Source organism: Portunus trituberculatus, chromosome 40, assembly GCF_017591435.1.
Source record: "Portunus trituberculatus isolate SZX2019 chromosome 40, ASM1759143v1, whole genome shotgun sequence".
NCBI classification, from domain to species: domain Eukaryota; kingdom Metazoa; phylum Arthropoda; class Malacostraca; order Decapoda; family Portunidae; genus Portunus; species Portunus trituberculatus.
In genome coordinates, this window is record NC_059294.1 from 8,180,001 (window position 1) to 8,199,968 (window position 19,968).

General features: G+C 42.0%; 1 protein-coding gene across 1 annotated transcript in view; it reads right to left on the reverse strand.

Annotated features, from left to right (window-relative positions):
• The window catches only part of LOC123516254 (proteoglycan 4-like), a 380,397-nt gene extending 364,453 nt beyond the window's left edge, over positions 1-15,944 (reverse strand). Inside the window, exon 1 of the mRNA XM_045275485.1 lies at positions 15,870-15,944. Coding sequence (XP_045131420.1) covers positions 15,870-15,929 — 60 coding nt within the window. The 5' untranslated portion in view covers positions 15,930-15,944. The remainder of the gene's footprint in view (positions 1-15,869) is intronic.
• Positions 15,945-19,968: the final 4,024 nt, after the last annotated feature.

The following is a 19,968-nucleotide window of genomic DNA, read 5'->3' on the forward strand; positions in this document are numbered from 1 at the left end:
CCAGCCACTTCGTAACGCCACAGTCTCCGGCCCATTCATCAAGTCCACGTGACCGCAACTAGAGAGAGGTAATTTGCTATTCTCTCTCTCTCTCTCTCTCTCTCTCTCTCTCTCTCTCTCTCTCTCTCTCTCTCTCTCTCTCTCTCTCTTCTATGGTATCGTATAAATGCTGTTTAGCTGTGATCAATGTGTGTGTGTGTGTGTGTGTGTGTGTGTGTGTGTGTGTGTGTGTGTGTGTGTGTGTGTGTGTGTGTGTGTGTGTGTGTGTGTGTGTGTGTGTGTGTGTGTGTGTGTGTGTAATTCACCACCACTGTCGCCTTCTGGTCATCCAGCCAGTCTTCCCCATTACGGAGCGAGCTCAGAGCTCATAGACCGATCTTCAGGTAGGACCACAACACACACTCCACACTCCACATCCCGTACCTATTTACTGCTAACTGAACAGGTCCTACACATTAAGAGACTGCCCATTTGTCTCGCCGCTTCCCGGGACTCAAACCCGGGCCCTCTCGATTATGAGCCGAGCGTGCTAACCACTATACTTCGTGATGCGTGTGTGTGTGTGTGTGTGTGTGTGTGTGTGTGTGTGTGTGTGTGTGTGTGTGTGTAATCCTTTGCCCAAAAAATGCTAAACAATGGAGATTTTTTATCTCTTTTTTTTCTTTGGCATCTCATCCCTTAACACTGACGGGCTCCATGTGACACAGTTTGTTGCGCCGCACTGCACATCAAACGATCAATCAATGAAAACTGATTAGCCAATAAACTCTCTCTCTCTCTCTCTCTCTCTCTCTCTCTCTCTCTCTCTCTCTCTACAAAATCAGTGTTCTGTTAATCTTACTTTACTATTTTATGTTGTTCATTAGCTGTTTTTCTCTTGCAATGTTCCCTCAATAAAAATCTCTATAACTAATATCTTCTCCCCTCTCCTCTTCCACCTCCACCTCCTCCTCTTCCTCCTCCTACTCCTCCTGCTCCTTTTCCGCCTCCTCCTCCTCCTCCTCCTCCTCCTCCTCCTCCTCCTCCTCCTCCTCCTCCTCCTCCTCCTCCTCCTCCTCCTCCTCCTCCTCCTGCTACATCCATTTCGCCTCCCCCTTACCTCCATGGCACGTCCACGCCCAGACTCACTCACCTGAAATAAAGGGATAAAATTTGTTAATCATCAGTCTACAATACACAGGAAATTCCATCATGCATAAAGCACCTCATTAATTAACTTAATCCCAGCCACAATAACAACGGCAGAGAGTACACGGCTCACCACTGGGCGCTAATGACTCTCCCCTGCCTATGAGCACACACACACACACACACACACACACACACACACACACACACACACACACACACACACACACACACACACACACACACGAGCGCGCGGGTTCACCTGTGACAATTTGGATTTTTCTCAGGATAACATAGGTAGGGAGGATCTCTATCATTTAGTCTCATATGGGTTATATTTAATTTTCATAGACTAATGCTATTAAAGAAGTGCCCAAACGCATATTTTCATAAATAAAAAATACACAACATAAAAATCAGTGACTCTTTTTTCAGATGGTTTTGCTACGATGGATCTGCCAAATACGTCTAGGAAATTTTCTGACAAGTACTTTAACGACCAACAGTAATAATAAGAGGCAGAGAAAAAAATCAACAATAAGAATAATATTAGAGAAATATTTGATAGATGAAACGTACTTCTACAATTACTTCCCTCCTATTTTTCAGACCAACCTACCCAATTGAGCGACGGACCCAGACTGCGGGGTAGCGGAGGACAAGCCCACGAAATTAATTAACACGAAGCACGAGAAATAAAGCACGTGATACTTTGATATTTTGATCCTTGGGAAGAGACACCTTCTCTTTAACACAGTCCCAGCCGCCGCAGCCACCACCACCGCCGCCGCCACTGCAGATTTCACCAGCAATCGGAAAAATGTTGCCACACGTGAAGGCTTTGCACAATAATAAAAGAATACCATCACCGGCTTCCCCAATGCGCCGTGATACATTGCCGCCCGCTCTGCACTGATACGCCGCCCGCCCATGACATTCCTGCGCCGTGTTATAGGGAGTGTGTTAAAGGAAGGGGAATGAGGTAACACACGTCTCTCTCTCTCTCTCTCTCTCTCTCTCTCTCTCTCTCTCTCTCTCTCTCTCTCTCTCTCTCTCTCTCTCTCTCTCTCTCTCTCTCTCTCTCTAAATAATCTCTTCAGTACCATGATACGTTTTCATATTTATTCTGTTTACAATTTGGTGGTTTTATACAGCTTCAGAAACTTATGTTGGGGGATCAAACTAGTGAAGACTCTGGCCGTTAATCTTCTCAACCCCATAGACCTTTCCTAATGTCAATAAAATCGTCTAATCACACACAAACTCGCAGTAAAAATGTACTGATGGGCTTAAAATAGAAACAACTCGTCACCTTTACATTACTAGATAAACAGTAGATAAGCGAACTGAATGGCAACACATCCAGTAAATAACACCGTACAATAACCGCAAACATAAATAGTGATACAAAAATAAAACCATTCATAAACCTCTGTATTTCCAACTTCCTATAACGACTTCATTTAAGAGGGAGGTTTCAAGACATTTATCCCTTCCTTTTGGCAAACTCTCTCGGACCTACAAGGGAACTGGCAACTAAATGGGTCTATTTTTTTTTCGTTTGATCTTGCCCTTGGTCAGTTTTCCCCTCTTACATCAACAAAGTTCTCTCGTCAAACAGGAGTGGCCATTACTTCTGCAAGGCCGCGACATCTCACTGCCACGCAACGCCACACTGAATAATGAAGCTTTTTTTTTCCATTCATATGTAAAGTCGAGATGAAGGAGACTTGTTGAGCCGAGATTTGCATGTGAAAGAATAATAATGGTCACTAATCGTCGCCTCTTGTACTCTCGCCCTTCACACCAGTCAGTTTCTCATTACGACGCTCCGCTATACTTTTTTTTCTGTTAATTCACTCATGTCTTTTAAGCTTTAATCTCTGCTTCATATGCACACACACACACACACACACACACACACACACACACACACACACACACACAGAAGCTTGGAAACACCTATATTAAACTAAAATATAAAAAAAAAAAATAATAAAACACACAGAAATGCAAATATAAACCAGAAAGGTAAAAGAAAAAGAGTGAAGCAAACACACACACACCACACACACACACACACACACACACACACACACACACACACACACACACACACACACACACACACACACACACACTCACCTGCCACAACCACTTGGCACTCTATTAACATAAATCAGCTTCAGACTAACGCTGCGTCCTCGTCCGTTTTGTTTCTTATCGACTATTTATTTATTTATTTATTATTTTCTTATTTATTCTTCGTGATTTTGTGGATTATAAAGCAATGTTCCATGTCCTTGTTTGTTTGTTTGTGTTAGTTTCCTTTTTTGTTGTTATTGTTGTTATTTTCTTTTTTTCTCTATTTTTTTCCATTTCTTCTTCTCTCCCTCCTTGAATACGTTATGTTCATGTATTTATAGATCCACACATTTGCTTTCTTACTTTATTCATCTTCTTACCTGTATTTTCTTATCCCTCCTCTTTTAATGCATTTTTCTTCTTTTCCTCATATCCTTTTTTTCCTTCTCATAGTTCTAAATCTTCAGCATCACCTCCTTCTCCTCTTCCTTTTACTTATCTTCCCTATATTTTCTCCTCTATTTCTCCTTTCCCTTCTTCCTGCTTTATTAATTTGCATAACATTATCCTACTTATCTGCTGGAGGGAGGACAAAGCGCAGACTAAATATATTATATGTAGTTGTTCCCCAATATTTGTATTTAATTTGCCATTCTTTCCCTCTGCATTTATGTGTCTGTTTAACCTCTTCTATACTGGGATATATTTTTATCTTGAGATTTGTGTATGATTAGACCATTTTATTTACATTAGGAAGGGTCTATGGAGGTCAGAATACTAATGGGCACAGTCTTCACTATTCTAATCCCCTATATAACTTCCTGAAGGTGTATAAAATCGCCAGATAGTAAGCAAAATGAATATGGAAACGCGTCATGGTACTGAAGGGGTTAAATTCCTAGCCTTCCCTTCTGTATTGTTACTGTTCTATCAATTCCTCTCACTCATTTTTTTTTTCTTTTTCTCTTTTATCCCTAATAGTTTGTAAGTGGTAATTAATGTTTCTGGATTTGTTTTCTTTTTTCTTCCTTTTCTTTTAATTTTTGTCATTTTATGTGTCGTTACTTATCTAGCAATTTCGTTCACTTACCTTTTTTTCATTCTTTTTTTTTTATTCCTAATAGTTTGTAAATACTGAACAATGTCTAAGGATTTGTTTTCCTTTTCCTTCTTTTCTTTTTTTGTCATATTCTGTGTCGTTACTTTTCTATCAATTCCTCTTACTCACCTTTTTTTTTTCCTTTCCTCTTATCTCTCATAGTTTGTAAATGCTGAACAATGTCTAAGGATTTGTTTCTCTTTCCTTCTTTTCTTTTTATTTTTTTCATTTTACGTGTCGTCACTTTTCTATCAGTTCTTCTTACTCACCTTTTTCTTCTTCCTTTTTTTAATCCCCAATAGTTTGTAAATGCTGATCGATATCTGTGAATTTGTGTTCCTTTTCCTCGCTTTTCTTTTTCTTTTGTCATGTTACCTTCCATCATTATTCTTCTTTAATTTCTTAACAGTTCAGTAATATGTGGCATTTTCTTTTCCTTTAGTTATTTTCATCTATTTCTTCATCACACACTAACTAACATCCGCTCTGCCTTCTATATTGTATTCCTGTTTCCATTATCTTCTCCCTTCGTTTCATTCGGTGTTATTAGTTTTTTTTTTTCTTCTTTAATTCTCCTTGCGCAGTGTTATCGTTTATTTATTCACTCCTCCCCTTCTCCTCTCCCTGTTTCTTCGTCCTCATTCCGTCCTTTTTCTTATCATCCTCCTTAATCTCTGCCTTTATCTCCCTCTGTTGCTCTAAGTCTTTCCTTCTTCACTGGTTTCTTTTCTCTTTCTCCTTCCTTCTTTATTCCTTCTGCCTTTACATTTATTCATTTTTCCCTCGTACTTTTCTCTTTCATTCATAAACGTTTACCTCGTTTTCATTGCACATTTTTTTTCTTTAATTCAGCTTCAAGTACCGTTCCTCTTGCCACTTCTTCCCTCCCAGTCTCCCTCTCACCTTCCTTTATCTCTTGTATCCCTCTGATTCATCTCGTCCACTTCCTCTTCCCCTTCCTCTCCCCTTCCTCTCCCCTTCCTCTCCTCTTCCCTCCTCTTCACCTTAAAGGGACACAATTTACGAGTCTCAAGATTTCTAAACAGTTCGCAACTTTGGTCTCTCTCTCTCTCTCTCTCTCTCTCTCTCTCTCTCTCTCTCTCTCTCTCTCTCTCTCTCTCTCTCTCTCTCTCTCTAACTCCTACCGTCATCTTTCTCCTCTAACTCCGCTTCTCGTCCTCATCTGTCAAAGGTTGTTTCTTTTTCTCTTTTATCAAGTTGCCCTTTTGTCTTACTTGTGGCACCTCTCTGACGCCTCCACTTTCATTTTGCCTATCTTATTGTCCGTGTGTGTGTGTGTGTGTGTGTGTGTGTGTGTGTGTGTGTGTGTGATATAGCGACATGTTCATAAGAAGTACGTTTTCCTTTTTCTTTTTTAGTTTTGAATCTGTCCCTCCAGCTGCTTTATATGTTGTTATTGTTGTTATTGTTGTTGTTGCTGCCGGTACTTCTTCTTTGCCTCCTCCTCCTCCTCTTCCTTTTCTTCCAGTCACCCGCAGTACGCTATATCTCCTACACGCCTCAATACAGTACTAAATCAAAAACGAACCCAGACACCTGCAGGAGTGGGTTCAGATCCCCCTCGTATATAGTAGCCGCAGCGCTCCCGAGACACGCCTATTCATTCCCGTGCCAGTGGGTTTATGGATGGGCGCCCTTAGATGCCACTGGAGGTAAGCTGAGGTAACACTGATGTCTCACTTACCTGTTCATCCTTAGTGTTGTTGTTCGTGTGTTCGTTTCCCATTGAGTCAGAGATAAAGGAGGTAAAGGCTGAAGTCATGCGTAGTTTAGCATATATTATTTATTTTGTCCTTTTCTTCTAAGTATATAACGTGTTTCCTACTTCTTCTTTGACTCCCCCTTTTACTAATCTTGATCTCTTTTCTTCTCTTCCCTCTGCTTTCTTATCCTCTTCCTCCTCCCTTTCCTCTTCGTCCTCATCATTTTTCTTCTTCTCTTACTCCTTTTTTCTTCCTTTACTCCTTGAATACTGAGATGCATCTTTACTTTGACTTTTAGGTGTGATTAGACGGTTTTATTTGCACTAGGAAGTATCTATGCAGGTCAGAAAATTAATGGCCAGAGTCTTCATTATTTTGATCCCCACACAAGTTGCTGAATTTGTATGAAGTCACCAAATAGTAAACATAATGAAATGAAAACGAGGCATGGTACTGAAGGGGTTAAAACTCACCACCAACACTACCACCACCATCACCTCCTCCTCCTCTTCCTCCTCCTCCTCTTTCTCTTTCTCTATCTTTTCTCCTATCAGCTGCCGGAAAGAGGGACAAACACAAGGAGCAAAGGACGACCACATCACCGGATCAGATCTAATATGTTGACCAAAAGGGACACTTGATCTTCCCTTTACTCTTATTTCTATTTCTCTAAACCTCTTCTTCTTTCTCTCTCTTGTTTGTTTCACTCTCTACTACCGCTACTATTATTTTTCTTATTCTTTTCTCTCTTTTGTTACTGTGGTGGTAGTAGTAGTAGTAGTAGTAGTAGTAGTAGTAGTAGTAGTAGTAGTAGTAGTAGTAGTAGTAGTAGTAGTAGTAGTAGTAGTAGTAGTAGTAGTAGTAGTAGTAGTAGTAGTAGTAGTAGTAGTAGTAGCAGCAGCAGCAACAACAACAGTAATAATAACAGTGATGGTGTGATATTTTTTTTTCATTTTTTCATTATATTTTCCCTTAATTCTCTTATTTTCTCCGTTCCTCTTCATTTTTCACTTCATTGTCCTCCTCCTCCTCCTCCTCCTCCTCCTCCTCCTCCTCCTCTCTTCTTCCTCCGTCCATAAATCAGTGGAGGAATTAGAAGTATTTACGAAATTCCTCCAACAAAAAATAAAAAAAGAAAGAGGAAAAAAGTATCTTGATTGATGATGTGTGTGTGTGTGTGTGTGTGTGTGTGTGTGTGTGTGTGTGTGTGTGTGTGTGTGTGTGTGTGTGTGTGTGTGTGTGTGTGTGTGTGTGAGCGCATAATATCATCCTTGACCAATGTTTTTCCTCTCCTATTTCGTTCTTTTCCTTTTTCACACGGATTAAGTCGAGGCTCCGGCAATAAAAATACATATAAAAAAAAAGAAATAGAAAGAAAAAAAGGAATCTGCAATAAAACGTTAAAAATAAATAAACAGTAAACTAGAGCTACAAAATGTTACTCGGAATGAAAAAAAAAGAAAGAAAAAAGTTAGAGCTATAAATACACAAGTAGAAAAAACGAGTAACAGCAGCAACAACAAAACAACAACAACAACAACAACAACAACAACAACAACAACAACAACAACAACAGTAACAGTAACAACAACAACAGTAACAACAACAACAACAACAGTAACACTAACAACAACAACAACAGTAACACTAACAACAACAACAACAACAACAACAGTAACAGTAACAACAACAACAGTAACAACAACAACAACAGTAACAACAACAACAACAACAACAACAACAACAACAACAAGCCTGAGTCAATTATAGCGTTTCATTACACTTGTTTCGAAGCTTTAGACTGAAACCGATCCATTTCACTCGTAGAGACTGAATATTCTTGAGAGAGAGAGAGAGAGAGAGAGAGAGAGAGAGAGAGAGAGAGAGAGAGAGCATAAACACACAAGCATCTACACAACATAACTGCAAGAACACTACGACAACGACACAGCCACAGCGGAACACAGCCTCCCCTTGAATCTTGCTTTAAAAGTCCCCACACTGTAATTAGTTTCCACCACCCCGTCCCCTCGCCACTCCAACACGAGACGGGCATTGCTACCTCCACCACCACCTCTTCTTCGCTCTTTAAGCCCCGTGACCCTCGCTACACTTGTTCCTCCTGTACTTTCTTCCTCGGTTGTCTCCTCACTACAACCTGCGGGGATGACCTCAAATCTCCCCCACTGACACACGCATCAGGAGCCTATACGCCTGCCCCTCTCACTACAACAATTTTCCAAGCCCACAGAGACAACTAGCCGGGTTTTCAAGATAGTTTCCCATTATGATAAACTAGAAATCTTGCCAATCTATCACCAACACTATAAAAAAAAACACAAGTATTTTTAACTGGAGCCTTTGGAAAGCAGTGATGGAGAGAGTGCCAAGTGTTTCAGAATATGAGCTTTAGAACGACGTAGGGAAGAATAAACATAGGAAAAACAAAGGAAAATGTACATAAAGGCTGACTTTACTTTATTTCCCTCACTGAGCTTAAGAACGACGGAGAAAAGTAAAAACACAGGTAAAGGTGGAGGAAAATGTGCATAATATCTAGCTTTAGTATTGCCAGCCCCAGCAGCGACTCCAGCAGCAAAGGCGCCAATTTAAAGGTCCTCACCGCCGCCGCCACTGCCGCTGGTGCAAAAGGCGAGACGGTGAAGGACTCAACACGGGTATGCAAATGTTATCACCAGGTAAAGTTGTGCTTAGAGGAGAGCTGGGATCAAACGTGTATATGACTCCAGGGAAGAGAGAGAGAGAGAGAGAGAGAGAGAGAGAGAGAGAGAGAGAGAGAGAGAGAGAGAGAGAGAGAGAGAGAGAGAGAGAGAGAGAGAGAGAGAGAGAGAGAGAGAGTATGTAAAGATTAAATTTGCAATGAGGACGCCTACATGATGCTCCTTCTCATACTCATATTCATAATTCTCTTCCTCTTCTTCCTTCTATTCCTCCTCCTCCTCCTCTTCCTCTTCCTCCTCCTCCTCCTCCCCCTTCTTCCCCCACCTCTTGCAAATACAAACAGTTAAACAGAGAACTTTTTCTGCGTCGGAAATTTAGGCAGCAAAGGACCAAAATGAGACCACACACACACACACACACACACACACACACACACACACACACACACACACACATACACACGGCAGTAATCAAGGAGGCAAATAAGTAACGACAATACCTAAGCACAAAACAATGAAAAAGACAATAAAATCAATAAGAAAAAAAATAGAAAAGAAAAGACAAAAAAAACATGAGACGAATATTGATCCATTATGTTATTTCAGGCACTTCAATCAAAACCACAACAATAAATAAAAGGAAATAGAAATGAAAAAAAAAAAGAGAGAAGCGTCGTACCCAAAAAAAGAAAAACAAATGAGTGAGTGTCTGGTTTAAAAGTAACACAAATGAACAGCGAATAAATGCAGAAGAGGCACTTTGATCACCGTCAGGAATAAGTAAATGCCAAGGCAACGCTAGCGAGGCCCTGATTGTGAAGAGGAAGAGGAGGAAGAGGAGGAAGAGGAAGAGGAATACCAGCTGGAGAAGAAGAAGAAGAGAAGAGGAGGAGGAGGAGGAGGAGGAGGTAACAAACATTAAAGAGAGACAATAAGACTAAGAAAAAAAAAAAGCTGGCGAAAGGGAGAACGAGAACAAAAGAGCAAGAAAATAAGAAGAACACGAACAAGAAGAAAAGAGCTGGGGGAAATTGAAGAGTCTCTGGAGAAAGATGAAAGTAGACGGAAGAGGAAAAAGATATGTAAAGATATGTAAAGTGAAAACGAAGAAGGAAGAGGAGGAAAAGGGAGGAGGAGTAAAACAACAACAACAACAACAATTTTGAGGACGAAAACGAAGAAGAAGAAACAGAAGAAGAAGAAGAAGAAGAAGAAGAACGGAAAAGGTGTAAGAGGAGGAAGAAGAGAAGAAGCAGGAGCAACAACAACAACAACAACAACAACAACAACAAAACAGCTCTAAGGACGAAGACGACGACGAAGAACAACGGAGAAAGAGGAAGAGGAAGAAGATGAGAAGAGTAACACCAACAAAAACAACAACAAAAACAACAATAACAACAATTCTGACGACGGCGACGAAGAAGAAGAAGAAGAAGAAGAAGAAGAAGAAGCAGAAAAGCAACGCCTCCTGTGAATGCTCCTGGCTTCTCCTTCAGGTGGTGGCTTCGAGAGACAGAGGAATAAGTATGAAGCACCGGGACATCACACGCGAGGGACGGAAAGTGGGCCTGTCTTTGCCTCGTCCCGCTCCAAACCGACCCCTCCAAATTCCAAAGACGGGTGACGATAGACGTGACGGAGGGACAGAGGGAAGGAAACGAAAGAAGGAAGTGAAGGAAGGGAAGATAAAGGAAGGAATGAAGGGTAAGGTGAGGTGAGGTGAGGTAAGGTGAGGTGAGGTGAGGTGAGGTGAGGTCAGGTGAGGTGAGATAAGGTAAGGTAGGGTAAGGTAAGGTAAGGTTAGGTACAGGAAGGGAAGGAAAGGGGAAGGATGATAGTAGAAATAAAACAAGAAAAGATTTGAAAGGTAAAAAACACACAAGAGAGAGAGAGAGAGAGAGAGAGAGAGAGAGAGAGAGAGAGAGAGAGAGAGAGAGAGAGAGAGAGAGAGAGAGAGAGAGAGAGAATAAAGAAAAATAAAATTACACTAAAGAGTTAAAGAAAGAAAGAAAAACCAGACACACAAACACACAACAACCAAAATTAATAACATTAACCTTGACGGAGGGAAAACATGAAAAGAAGGAGAAAAATCAGGAAAAACAGAGACAGGGAAACTGAATATGAAAGTGACGGCAATAAGTCTTCAGTGAGAGGAAAGCTGGGAGAGAAGAGGAGAGGAGAGGAAGAGGAAAGTGGAGAGAGGTCGGGAGGGAAAGAGGGAGGTTGAAAGGAAAGATGAAGAGACGGAGTGAGGGGAAAAGTGGATGGACAGAGTGGTCAGGCTGTAAGAAAGAGGGGAAAAAAGGAAAGCCACCACAAAGAAACATGAAGGAAAAGGGAAAGAAATGAAGGTAGAGAGTGAATGGAGAGCTATAGGAAAGGTCAAGGAGGGGAAAAAAGGGAAAGGTGTGTGTGTGTGTGTGTGTGTGTGTGTGTGTGTGTGTGTGTGTGTGTGTGTGTGTGTGTGTGTGTGTGTGTGTGTGTGTGTGTGTGTGTGTGTGTGTGTGTGTATGGAGGTAGAAACGTTCACAGGAATTCCATTATAAAGTAAGCGGGGAGAGCTGGAGAGGAATTGAAGGGAGGGAGAGGGGGAGGTAGAAGAGAGGGAGAAGTGATGGAGAGAGAGAGAGAGAGAGAGAGAGAGAGAGAGAGAGAGAGAGAGAGAGAGAGAGAGAGAGAAAGAGGCAGACCATTTGGCCGTCTAATCACTTCGCTCTTAGCAACTTCCATCCTCTCCCCTCACTTCCCCTCCCCTTCTCCTCTCATCCCTCCCATCTACTTTAGCTTCCCTCTTCTTTTTCCCCTCTCCCTCCTCTCCTCCTCCCTTTTCATCATTGCTCCTCTTACGTTCTGTCTTTTCCCCTTTAACTTTACTCCTCCTCCTCCTCCTCCTCCTCCTCCTCCTCCTCCTCCTCCTCCTCCTCCTCCTCCTTTTCTTCTCCTTCCTCCTCTACCTATTCTCACGTCGCCCATTTGTAAAATCGCTGTTTATGTGGTTGAATTTATTGAGGCATTAAAGTGGTATTTTTATTTACAGCTGAAATGATCTCTCTCTCTCTCTCTCTCTCTCTCTCTCTCTCTCTCTCTCTCTCTCTCTCTCTCTCTCTCTGTTCTATTTTCCTCCCTGGCCTCAAATCTTGCATATTTCCGACAGTGTTTTCCCTCTTCACGATGTCTCTCCTCCTATAAAAATTTTCCGCTGCCTTGTGCCTCATCACTCAGCAGTTTCTTTCCTCATTTTCCTCCTACATTCACTCAATTTCCTGCCCCCCTTCCTTACACATCTCCCTCCCACCACTTTCTCTCGCTTCTTTGCTTTTACTTTCCTTTTAATTCCTCCTTCATCTTCTTCTTCTCCTTCTTGTTTTTGTTGTCCCTCTCCCTTCTCTTATTTTTCGTATTTTTCATTCCTTCTCTTCTCTTTCATCCCATATTTTTATCTTATTATCTACTAACTCTACTTCTTCATCTTTTCTTTTATTTTTTCCTCCACATCTTTTCTATCAACTTTTTATCCTCTTTCTCCTCTTCCTCCTCCTCCTTTTTCATCCTCTTCCTCTGTTTTTTTCCTTTTTATTATTTGTGCAGACTCTTTCTCTTTGATTTTCTTTTGTTTCTCTCTTTTCTTCTTACTTCCGTCTTTTTCTTTCTTCTTCCTTCACTTTCTCCTCTTTCTCCTCCCCTATCTCTTCTCTTTACCTCTTATCACCATGCCTCTTCATCTCCCCTTCTTTCCCTCCTCTTTCTTTCTCTTTATCTCCTTTTCCTCTTTACCTTTTACCTCCTTCCACACTCACTCCTCCTCCTCCTTTTCCTCCTCCTCCTCCTCCTCCTCCTCCTCCTCCTCCTCCCCACAACGCTTATATACATGCCATCCTCTCCCTCTCCCTCTCCCCTTGGAAGAGTGAATATGAAGCTCTTTAGCCTCCCCTCTCCCTCTCTCCCTCTCTCTCTCTCTCTCTCTCTCTCTCTCTCTCTCTCTCTCTCGGGTCAGTCAGTGTAATGGTCAGAGCAGGATGGCGTTGAAAGAACCGCCACCACCACCACCACCATTACTACTACTACTGCTACTACCACTACCACCACCACCACCACCACCGCCACACTGTTGCCCATTAGAGTGAGATCTGCTGCCTGTGACTTAATGGGGAGGGAAGAGCCTTGGGAGAGTATTCTATATCCTTTTTCTTCCTTTCTCTCTCTCTCTCTCTCTCTCTCTCTCTCTCTCTCTCTCTCTCTCTCTCTCTCTCTCATTCATTTCTCTCCTCGTTTTCCTTCCCGGATTCTATTTTTCTGACCTAAATTCAATCTCTCTCTCTCTCTCTCTCTCTCTCTCTCTCTCTCTCTCTAACCATCCATCCGTCCATCCATTTATCTATCTATCTGTCTATCTGTCCGTCTGTCTGCATGTATGTATGTATCTATTAGTAACATGAGGAGGATCCAGTGAGTATTTTTGCAACTGTCTTAAAAATATCACGGTGAGAAGGTTGTGAGAGGCGCAGAGGAGCAAGTAAGAGGTGCAGGGAGAGGCAGCGGGGGGAGCAGGGAAGGTCAGGTTACGTAAGGTTAGATGAGGTGAAAGGAGAGAGAGAGAGAGAGAGAGAGAGAGAGAGAGAGAGAGAGAGAGAGAGAGAGAGAGAGAGAGAGAGAGAGAGAGAGAGAGAGAGAGAGATATAGACATGGACATGGAGAGATAGATAGACAGATAGACAGACAGACAGACAGACAGACAGACAGACAGACAGACAAGTAGGCAGACAGAGGCAAAAAAGAGAGACACCAACAAATAAAAATGGCCAAACAAAAACCTAAAGACATGCATGCAGAGAGAGAGAGAGAGAGAGAGAGAGAGATCTTAGTTGGGAGAGAAGTAGAAAATGTGGTCAGTGATGCATCTTAGGGCAGAAGGAGAGAGAGAAGGAAAGTGAGAGGGAGAGGGAGAGGGAGAGGGAGAGGGAGAGGGAAAGGGAGAGGTGCTTGGACACAGATGGAAGGGAGTAAATAAGGGTAAGACGCGCTCCAAAAAGGTCTGGATGAGGGGGCATTAGAATACTACTCTGGGTAGCGTGCGGGTGTGTTAGTCTGAGAGGGCTGGAATTCTCTCAGCTGACAGGTGAAAGTAATGGAATAAAACAAAGCAGCAGAATAAATAAGTAAATAAAAAGGGAAGGATTCACGTTCTTGCTCTCAAAAGTCAAAAGAACAAACAAAATGCTATTCTTCACGTTAGAATAATAAATACTAAATGAATAAACAAATACAGAAACATAAGCAAGAGAGAAATCTACAGTTTACCAAGGAAGGAAATAGAAAAAAAAACATTCACATTCTTCTCTCAAATGTGAAAAGAGCAAATAAAAGGCTATTCTTGATGTTAGAATAATAAATATACTAAATGAATAAATAAATACAGAAACATAAAGAAAATAGAGATTCACAGTTTACCAGGGAAGAAAAGAGAAAAAAAAACATTCATAATCCTGCTCTCAAGAAGTGAAAAGAACAAATATAACGCAATTCTTCATGTTAGAATAATAAATATACTAAATGAATAAATAAATACGGAAACATAAACGAAATAGGAATCCACAGTTAACCAGTAAAAAGTGTGTAAGAGAGAAAATAGATTCCGGCTGTCTTGCATAAGTACGGCAGACAGAATAAGGGAAGGGTAAGTAAAAAAGAAAGCTTACGTTACAATAATTAGTGTGGCGTGTCTAGTATACGGACGAGGCTTCCTGACGCCAAGCACGCCACGCACTGTAAGGGTTTCCAGAAAGTACTGATGACGATATGCCTCCTTGTCTCGGCATGCCATGTAACCGTGACAACGCATCCCTGGTAATCTTCTCAGGCACGCATATAAATAAGCGTTAAGTGTAGCCATGTTGAGAACCGCTGCCGTGTGCGCTCTAGACAATGCAACTTTTAAACATTCGAGGTGGAGACAGAAATATCAACGACAGAGAAGAAAAGCACACACACACACACACACACACACACACACACACACACACACACACACACACACACACACACACACACGCACAATAAACCTAACTATTGATTGACTGGAAAACGTCACATACTGCAGTGGTGAAGACGCACGTGCTTGCTTATTGATGTGTTACTGTTATTATTATTTGATGTCTCTCTTCATATTTTTAACCTCTTCATTACCATGCCACGTTTTCATATTTATTCTACTTACTATTTGGCAATTTTATCCGGTTTCAGAAACTTATGATGGGATTAAGATAGTAAAGACTCTGGCCATTAATCTTTGACCTCCATAGACCTTTCCTAAAATCGGCTAATCATACCCAAATACAATGGTAAATATGTGTCGCAGTATTGAAGGGTTTAAACAATTTGAACGTGAAGATAAACAAAGAACAGCTACTACCTACCTATCACCTCTGTCTTATGCGGTGCTGTGTGCTGCTGTGGTGTTATGTTGTGGTGTCTTTATAGTGGTGTGATGGTGTAATGGTATTCTTGTGGTAGTGCAGTGTTGCTATTGTATTGTGGTGTTATGGCAGTGTTGTTATGGTATTGCTAGCTTTCCTAACAGTAGCCAAGCGTTGAAATAACATTAAAAACACATTTACGATCGAGAAAACCACATGCTGGATATATTTTCCTTCACAAACACACACACACACACACACACACACACACACACACACACACACACACACACACACACACGACTCAGACATGCAACTTGTGAGAGGAAGTGACGATACAGATGATACATGTCTGGCTCTGCAGTCTGGCCAGGCCGCGCACGTGCAGACACAACCACTCTCCCCACCCCCTTTCTACACCCCTCCCCCTTACACATACACACATACATACACACAGCACACCAGCAAGACGAGTGGGCAAGCGCAAAGACACGATAAAGCTCGCGGTGAGACACAGCCAACACACAGAAATAGAAACACACAAGTACAAGCACGATGAAATACACAGTGAAACATTACCAACACACACACACACACACACACACACACACACACACACACAGAGGAAACTTCAATCGAACAATTTGCATATGATTCACGCAGGCACACACAGAAACTCACACACACACACACACACACACACACACACACACACACACACACACACACTCACCGTCAGCTGCTGTGTCTGTGGCGGCGGTACAGTGAACGCTACTCTCCTCCTGCGCCACATTGCCACACGACCACCACCACCACCACCACGAGGCGACGCTGCTCAGATAGGCACACTCCCTCCCTCACACACACTCCCTCCCGCCCTCACGCCCTCGCTCCCCTCACGCCCTTGCGGCACCAAACCCGGCAGCGTTGTGCGAGGGAGAACCGGCGGGGAGGAGGTCGAGGGGAGACAAAGGAGGACCCAGGGTGAGTGAGGACCTGCTGGTGAGGGGAAGCCATATAGAGGGCTGTGTCTCTCGCTGCCACTGCCTGCATCGCCCTGACTCTCCTCCTCCTGCTCCTCCTCTTTCCCCTCCTCCTCCTCCTCCTCCTGTTCCTCCTGTTCCTCCCCTCACTCACTCGCTCTCTCTCTCTCTCTCTCTCTCTCTCTCTCTCTCTCTCTCTCTCTCTCTCTCTCTCTCTCTCTCTCTCTAATTCCCTTGATTTATTTTACTTATGTTTCTTGGTTTCTCTTTAATGTTCTTGCTTTCAATTCCTCCTCCTCCCCCTCCTCCTCCTCCTCCTCTTTCTCCTCCTTCTTCTTCTTCTTTGTCTTCCTTTGTATTCTTCTTCGTCTTGTTCTTCTTCCTCCTCCTCCTCTTTTTTTTTTCTCACTTCCTCAGTAATTGCACCTCATATTCCATTTTCCTCCTCTTCTTCTTCTCCCTCCTCCTCGTTTTCCTCCTCTTCCTTCTCCTCTTCCTCCTCCTCCTCCTCCTCCTCCTCCTCCTCCTCCTCCTCCTCCTCCTCCTCTCCTCTTCCTGTCCCTCTCACCTTCTTAGCTTTCCTGTTCTCCCCTTCCTTCCTCATTTGGCTTCATTACTTTTTTTCAGCTCTTTCTTCCTTCCTCTTTTATATAAGCCACCCTCGTCTTTATTTTTATCATTTTCCTTCTTATTTATTCTCCTGTTCATGTTTTTTATTAGTCATCTTTATTGTTATTCTTTCTCTACACCTTTTTCTCTGTTCGCACTTTCTTTTCTCTTTCTTACTTTTCCTACCCTTTATCCAGTTTCTCCTCTTTCATTTCTGGTGGGGGTTTTTTTCCGTCTCCTCCTCCTCCTCCTCCTCCTCCTCCTCCTCCTCCTCCTCCTCTCTCCTTCCCTTCCCTCTTTCTCCTTTCTTTCATGTTTTTAATGTGTGATCTTTCTTACTCGACATTTTTACTCTGTGACCCTCATTTTCTCTCCTCTTCCTCCTCCTCCTCTTCTTCTTTCCTCCTCCTCCTCCTCCTCCTCCTCCTCCTCCTCCTCCTCCTCCTCCTCCTCCTCCTCCTCTTCTCTTTCTCGTGTTCCGAATTCATTTTTCTTATTCTTCACCTGATTTTTTCTTTCTCTTTTTCGGTAATTTAGATTCACCATTATATTTTTAAACCCTCTTCCTCCTCTTCTTTTTCCTCCTCCTCCTCCTCTTCCTCTAGGTTTAGATCCTCCACCTACATAAGTTTCCAGAGATTTTTTTTTTAAACTAGTTTATTTCTGATCCAAAACAAACGATTCTAAGGGAAAAAGGATAAATAAAGTGAAGTTGTTTAGACTAGAAACATTTGAATTATTATTATTATTATTATTATTATTATTATTATTATTATTATTATTATTATTATTATTATTATTATTATTATTATTATTATTATTATTATTATTATTAAGGCATTTTTTCACTTTTTTTTATCTTGTTCATATTTCTTTTTTTTTCAGTGTTTCTACTCATTTCCTTTTTTTTCAATTTCTTCTCGTCTCTCTCTCTCTCTCTCTCTCTCTCTCTCTCTCTCTCTCTCTCTCTCTCTCTGTGTGTGTGTGTGTGTCTTCTTATTTACATCCTCCTCTCCTCCCCTTCTCTCCCTTCCTCGCATTATCACCTCTCAAGTTACGCCCTTCCCTTCATATATATATATATATATATATATATATATATATATATATATATATATATATATATATATATATATATATATATATATATATATATATATATTTTTTTTTTTCTCTCTCTCTCTCTCTCTCTCTCTCTCTCTCTCTCTCTCTCTCTCTCTCTCTCTCTCTCTCTCTCTCTCTCTCCTTTCTCATCTCTTACTCCATTACCTTCCTTCTTATGATATTTTTGTCTTCCTTTCTCTTTTATGATTTCTTCCTCTTCTTCCTTCCTCTCTCACGTCCATTCTGTGATTTTTATTCCATTCTTCTTATATTTTTTTTTTCCTCTTTTAGCTTTGTTCTTGTTTTCTCATCTCCTCTTTCTTATTTTCTTTTCTCGTTTAGTGAGAATTTACTTTTGTTTCTCTTTTTTTTCTCTCTCTTTTGTCTTAATTTTTATCCACTTTGTTGTCTCTCTTCTTCATTCTCCTCCCTTATTTCTTTCCGGTTTCATTTCTCTTTCATTTTTTTCTTCTTTTCTTTCTCTTTTTCCTCTTTCATTCCATCTGTTCTCTTCCTTTTTCTTTTCTTTTCCATTTCTTTCCATTAATCTCTCTCTCTCTCTCTCTCTCTCTCTCTCTCTCTCTCTCTCTCTCTCTCTCTCTCTCTCTCTCTCCCCAATCTTTTCCCAATCTTTTATCATTCCTTTGTTCCTTTTTCCTTCCTTTACTCCATATTGACCTTTTCTCCTTATTCTTCATTTCTCCTTTTCTCTTTCCCGCCTTATCCTTTCTTCCCTCCATCCCTCTTTCTTCTCTACATATTTTCAATCCTTTTTCCTTATCCTTCCTTCCTTTCCTCTTTTTTTTTGTCTTTCCACTTCCTTTCTCACACTCTCACCTCCACCTCCACCCCCACCTCCACCTCTTCCTCCACCTCAACCTCCACCTCCACCTCCACCTCCACCGCTACCTTCCTTGGACGCCTCAATCAGGAGAAGGTGGAATAGAGGCGCCGATAAAGCATTGATCAGAAAGACAGGGTGAGTTACCCCCCCCCCCACCTCCTCCACTCTCCATCCACTCCACTCCATCTCGCACACACACACACACACACACACACACACACACACACACACACACACACACACTGCATTACCGCATTCAGTCTCTCTCTCTCTCTCTCTCTCTCTCTCTCTCTCTCTCTCTCTCTCTCTCTCTCTCTCTCTCTCATCACACACAGACACACATTAACACAGACATACACACACACACACACACCGTCTCATCGACACACTCCAGCCTGATTAAACACACACTTAACAAGCTCTCTAACATCTCAACACCTTCCTCCACCACCACCACCACCACCGTCACCACCACCATATTCACCACCAACACCACCACCACCACCACCACCTTCACCACTTCACTCGTTCACTATTCTCACAGCACCTCCATCAGTACATTTTTTTTTTTCTTTCACTTCTTATATCTTTCCTATCTTTTTTTCTGTACTTTTTTAATTACCTTTGTACTTCTCCTATATCTCTATTTGCTTTATCTCTCAATGCTTTATGAATTAGTAGTTATTCTCCTCATGTTTTTCTCCTCACTCCCTCCTCAGTCTCCCCTTCCACCAACACGGATAGCAAGGCGAAGGATGGATGGCTGCAGGAATAATGAAATAACATACAAAAACAACCACAAGTAACTCGATTTCTCTCCACGACTGTACCTTCCTTCCCCACTCACACCCCACTCACACCCCACTCACATACTAAATCCACACTACCTCTTTCCCACTCCACCCTCGGGCATAAATCCTTCATCCAACATTTAAATGCGTTCAGATCCTCCCGTGGCGGCTCCTCTCCGGCTTTTTAAGGGTTTCGGGATACTATTTGGTTCTCTAAGGGGATTGGTAGTGGTGGTGGTGGTGGTGGTGGTGGTGGAGTGCATCACCACCACTGCTACACTGACAGTCCATCAACACACTGCTTTCACGTCCACTCCAGGTCTCTCTCTCTCTCTCTCTCTCTCTCTCTCTCTCTCTCTCTCTCTCTCTCTCTCTCTCTCTCTCTCTCTCTCATGTTTTTCGTTTTTCCCTCATTCTTATCCTATTTTCCTTTCCTTCCTTTATTTTCTTTATCTTTTCTCTCCTTCTTTTACCTCCACTTCCTCCTCCTCTTCCCTCTTC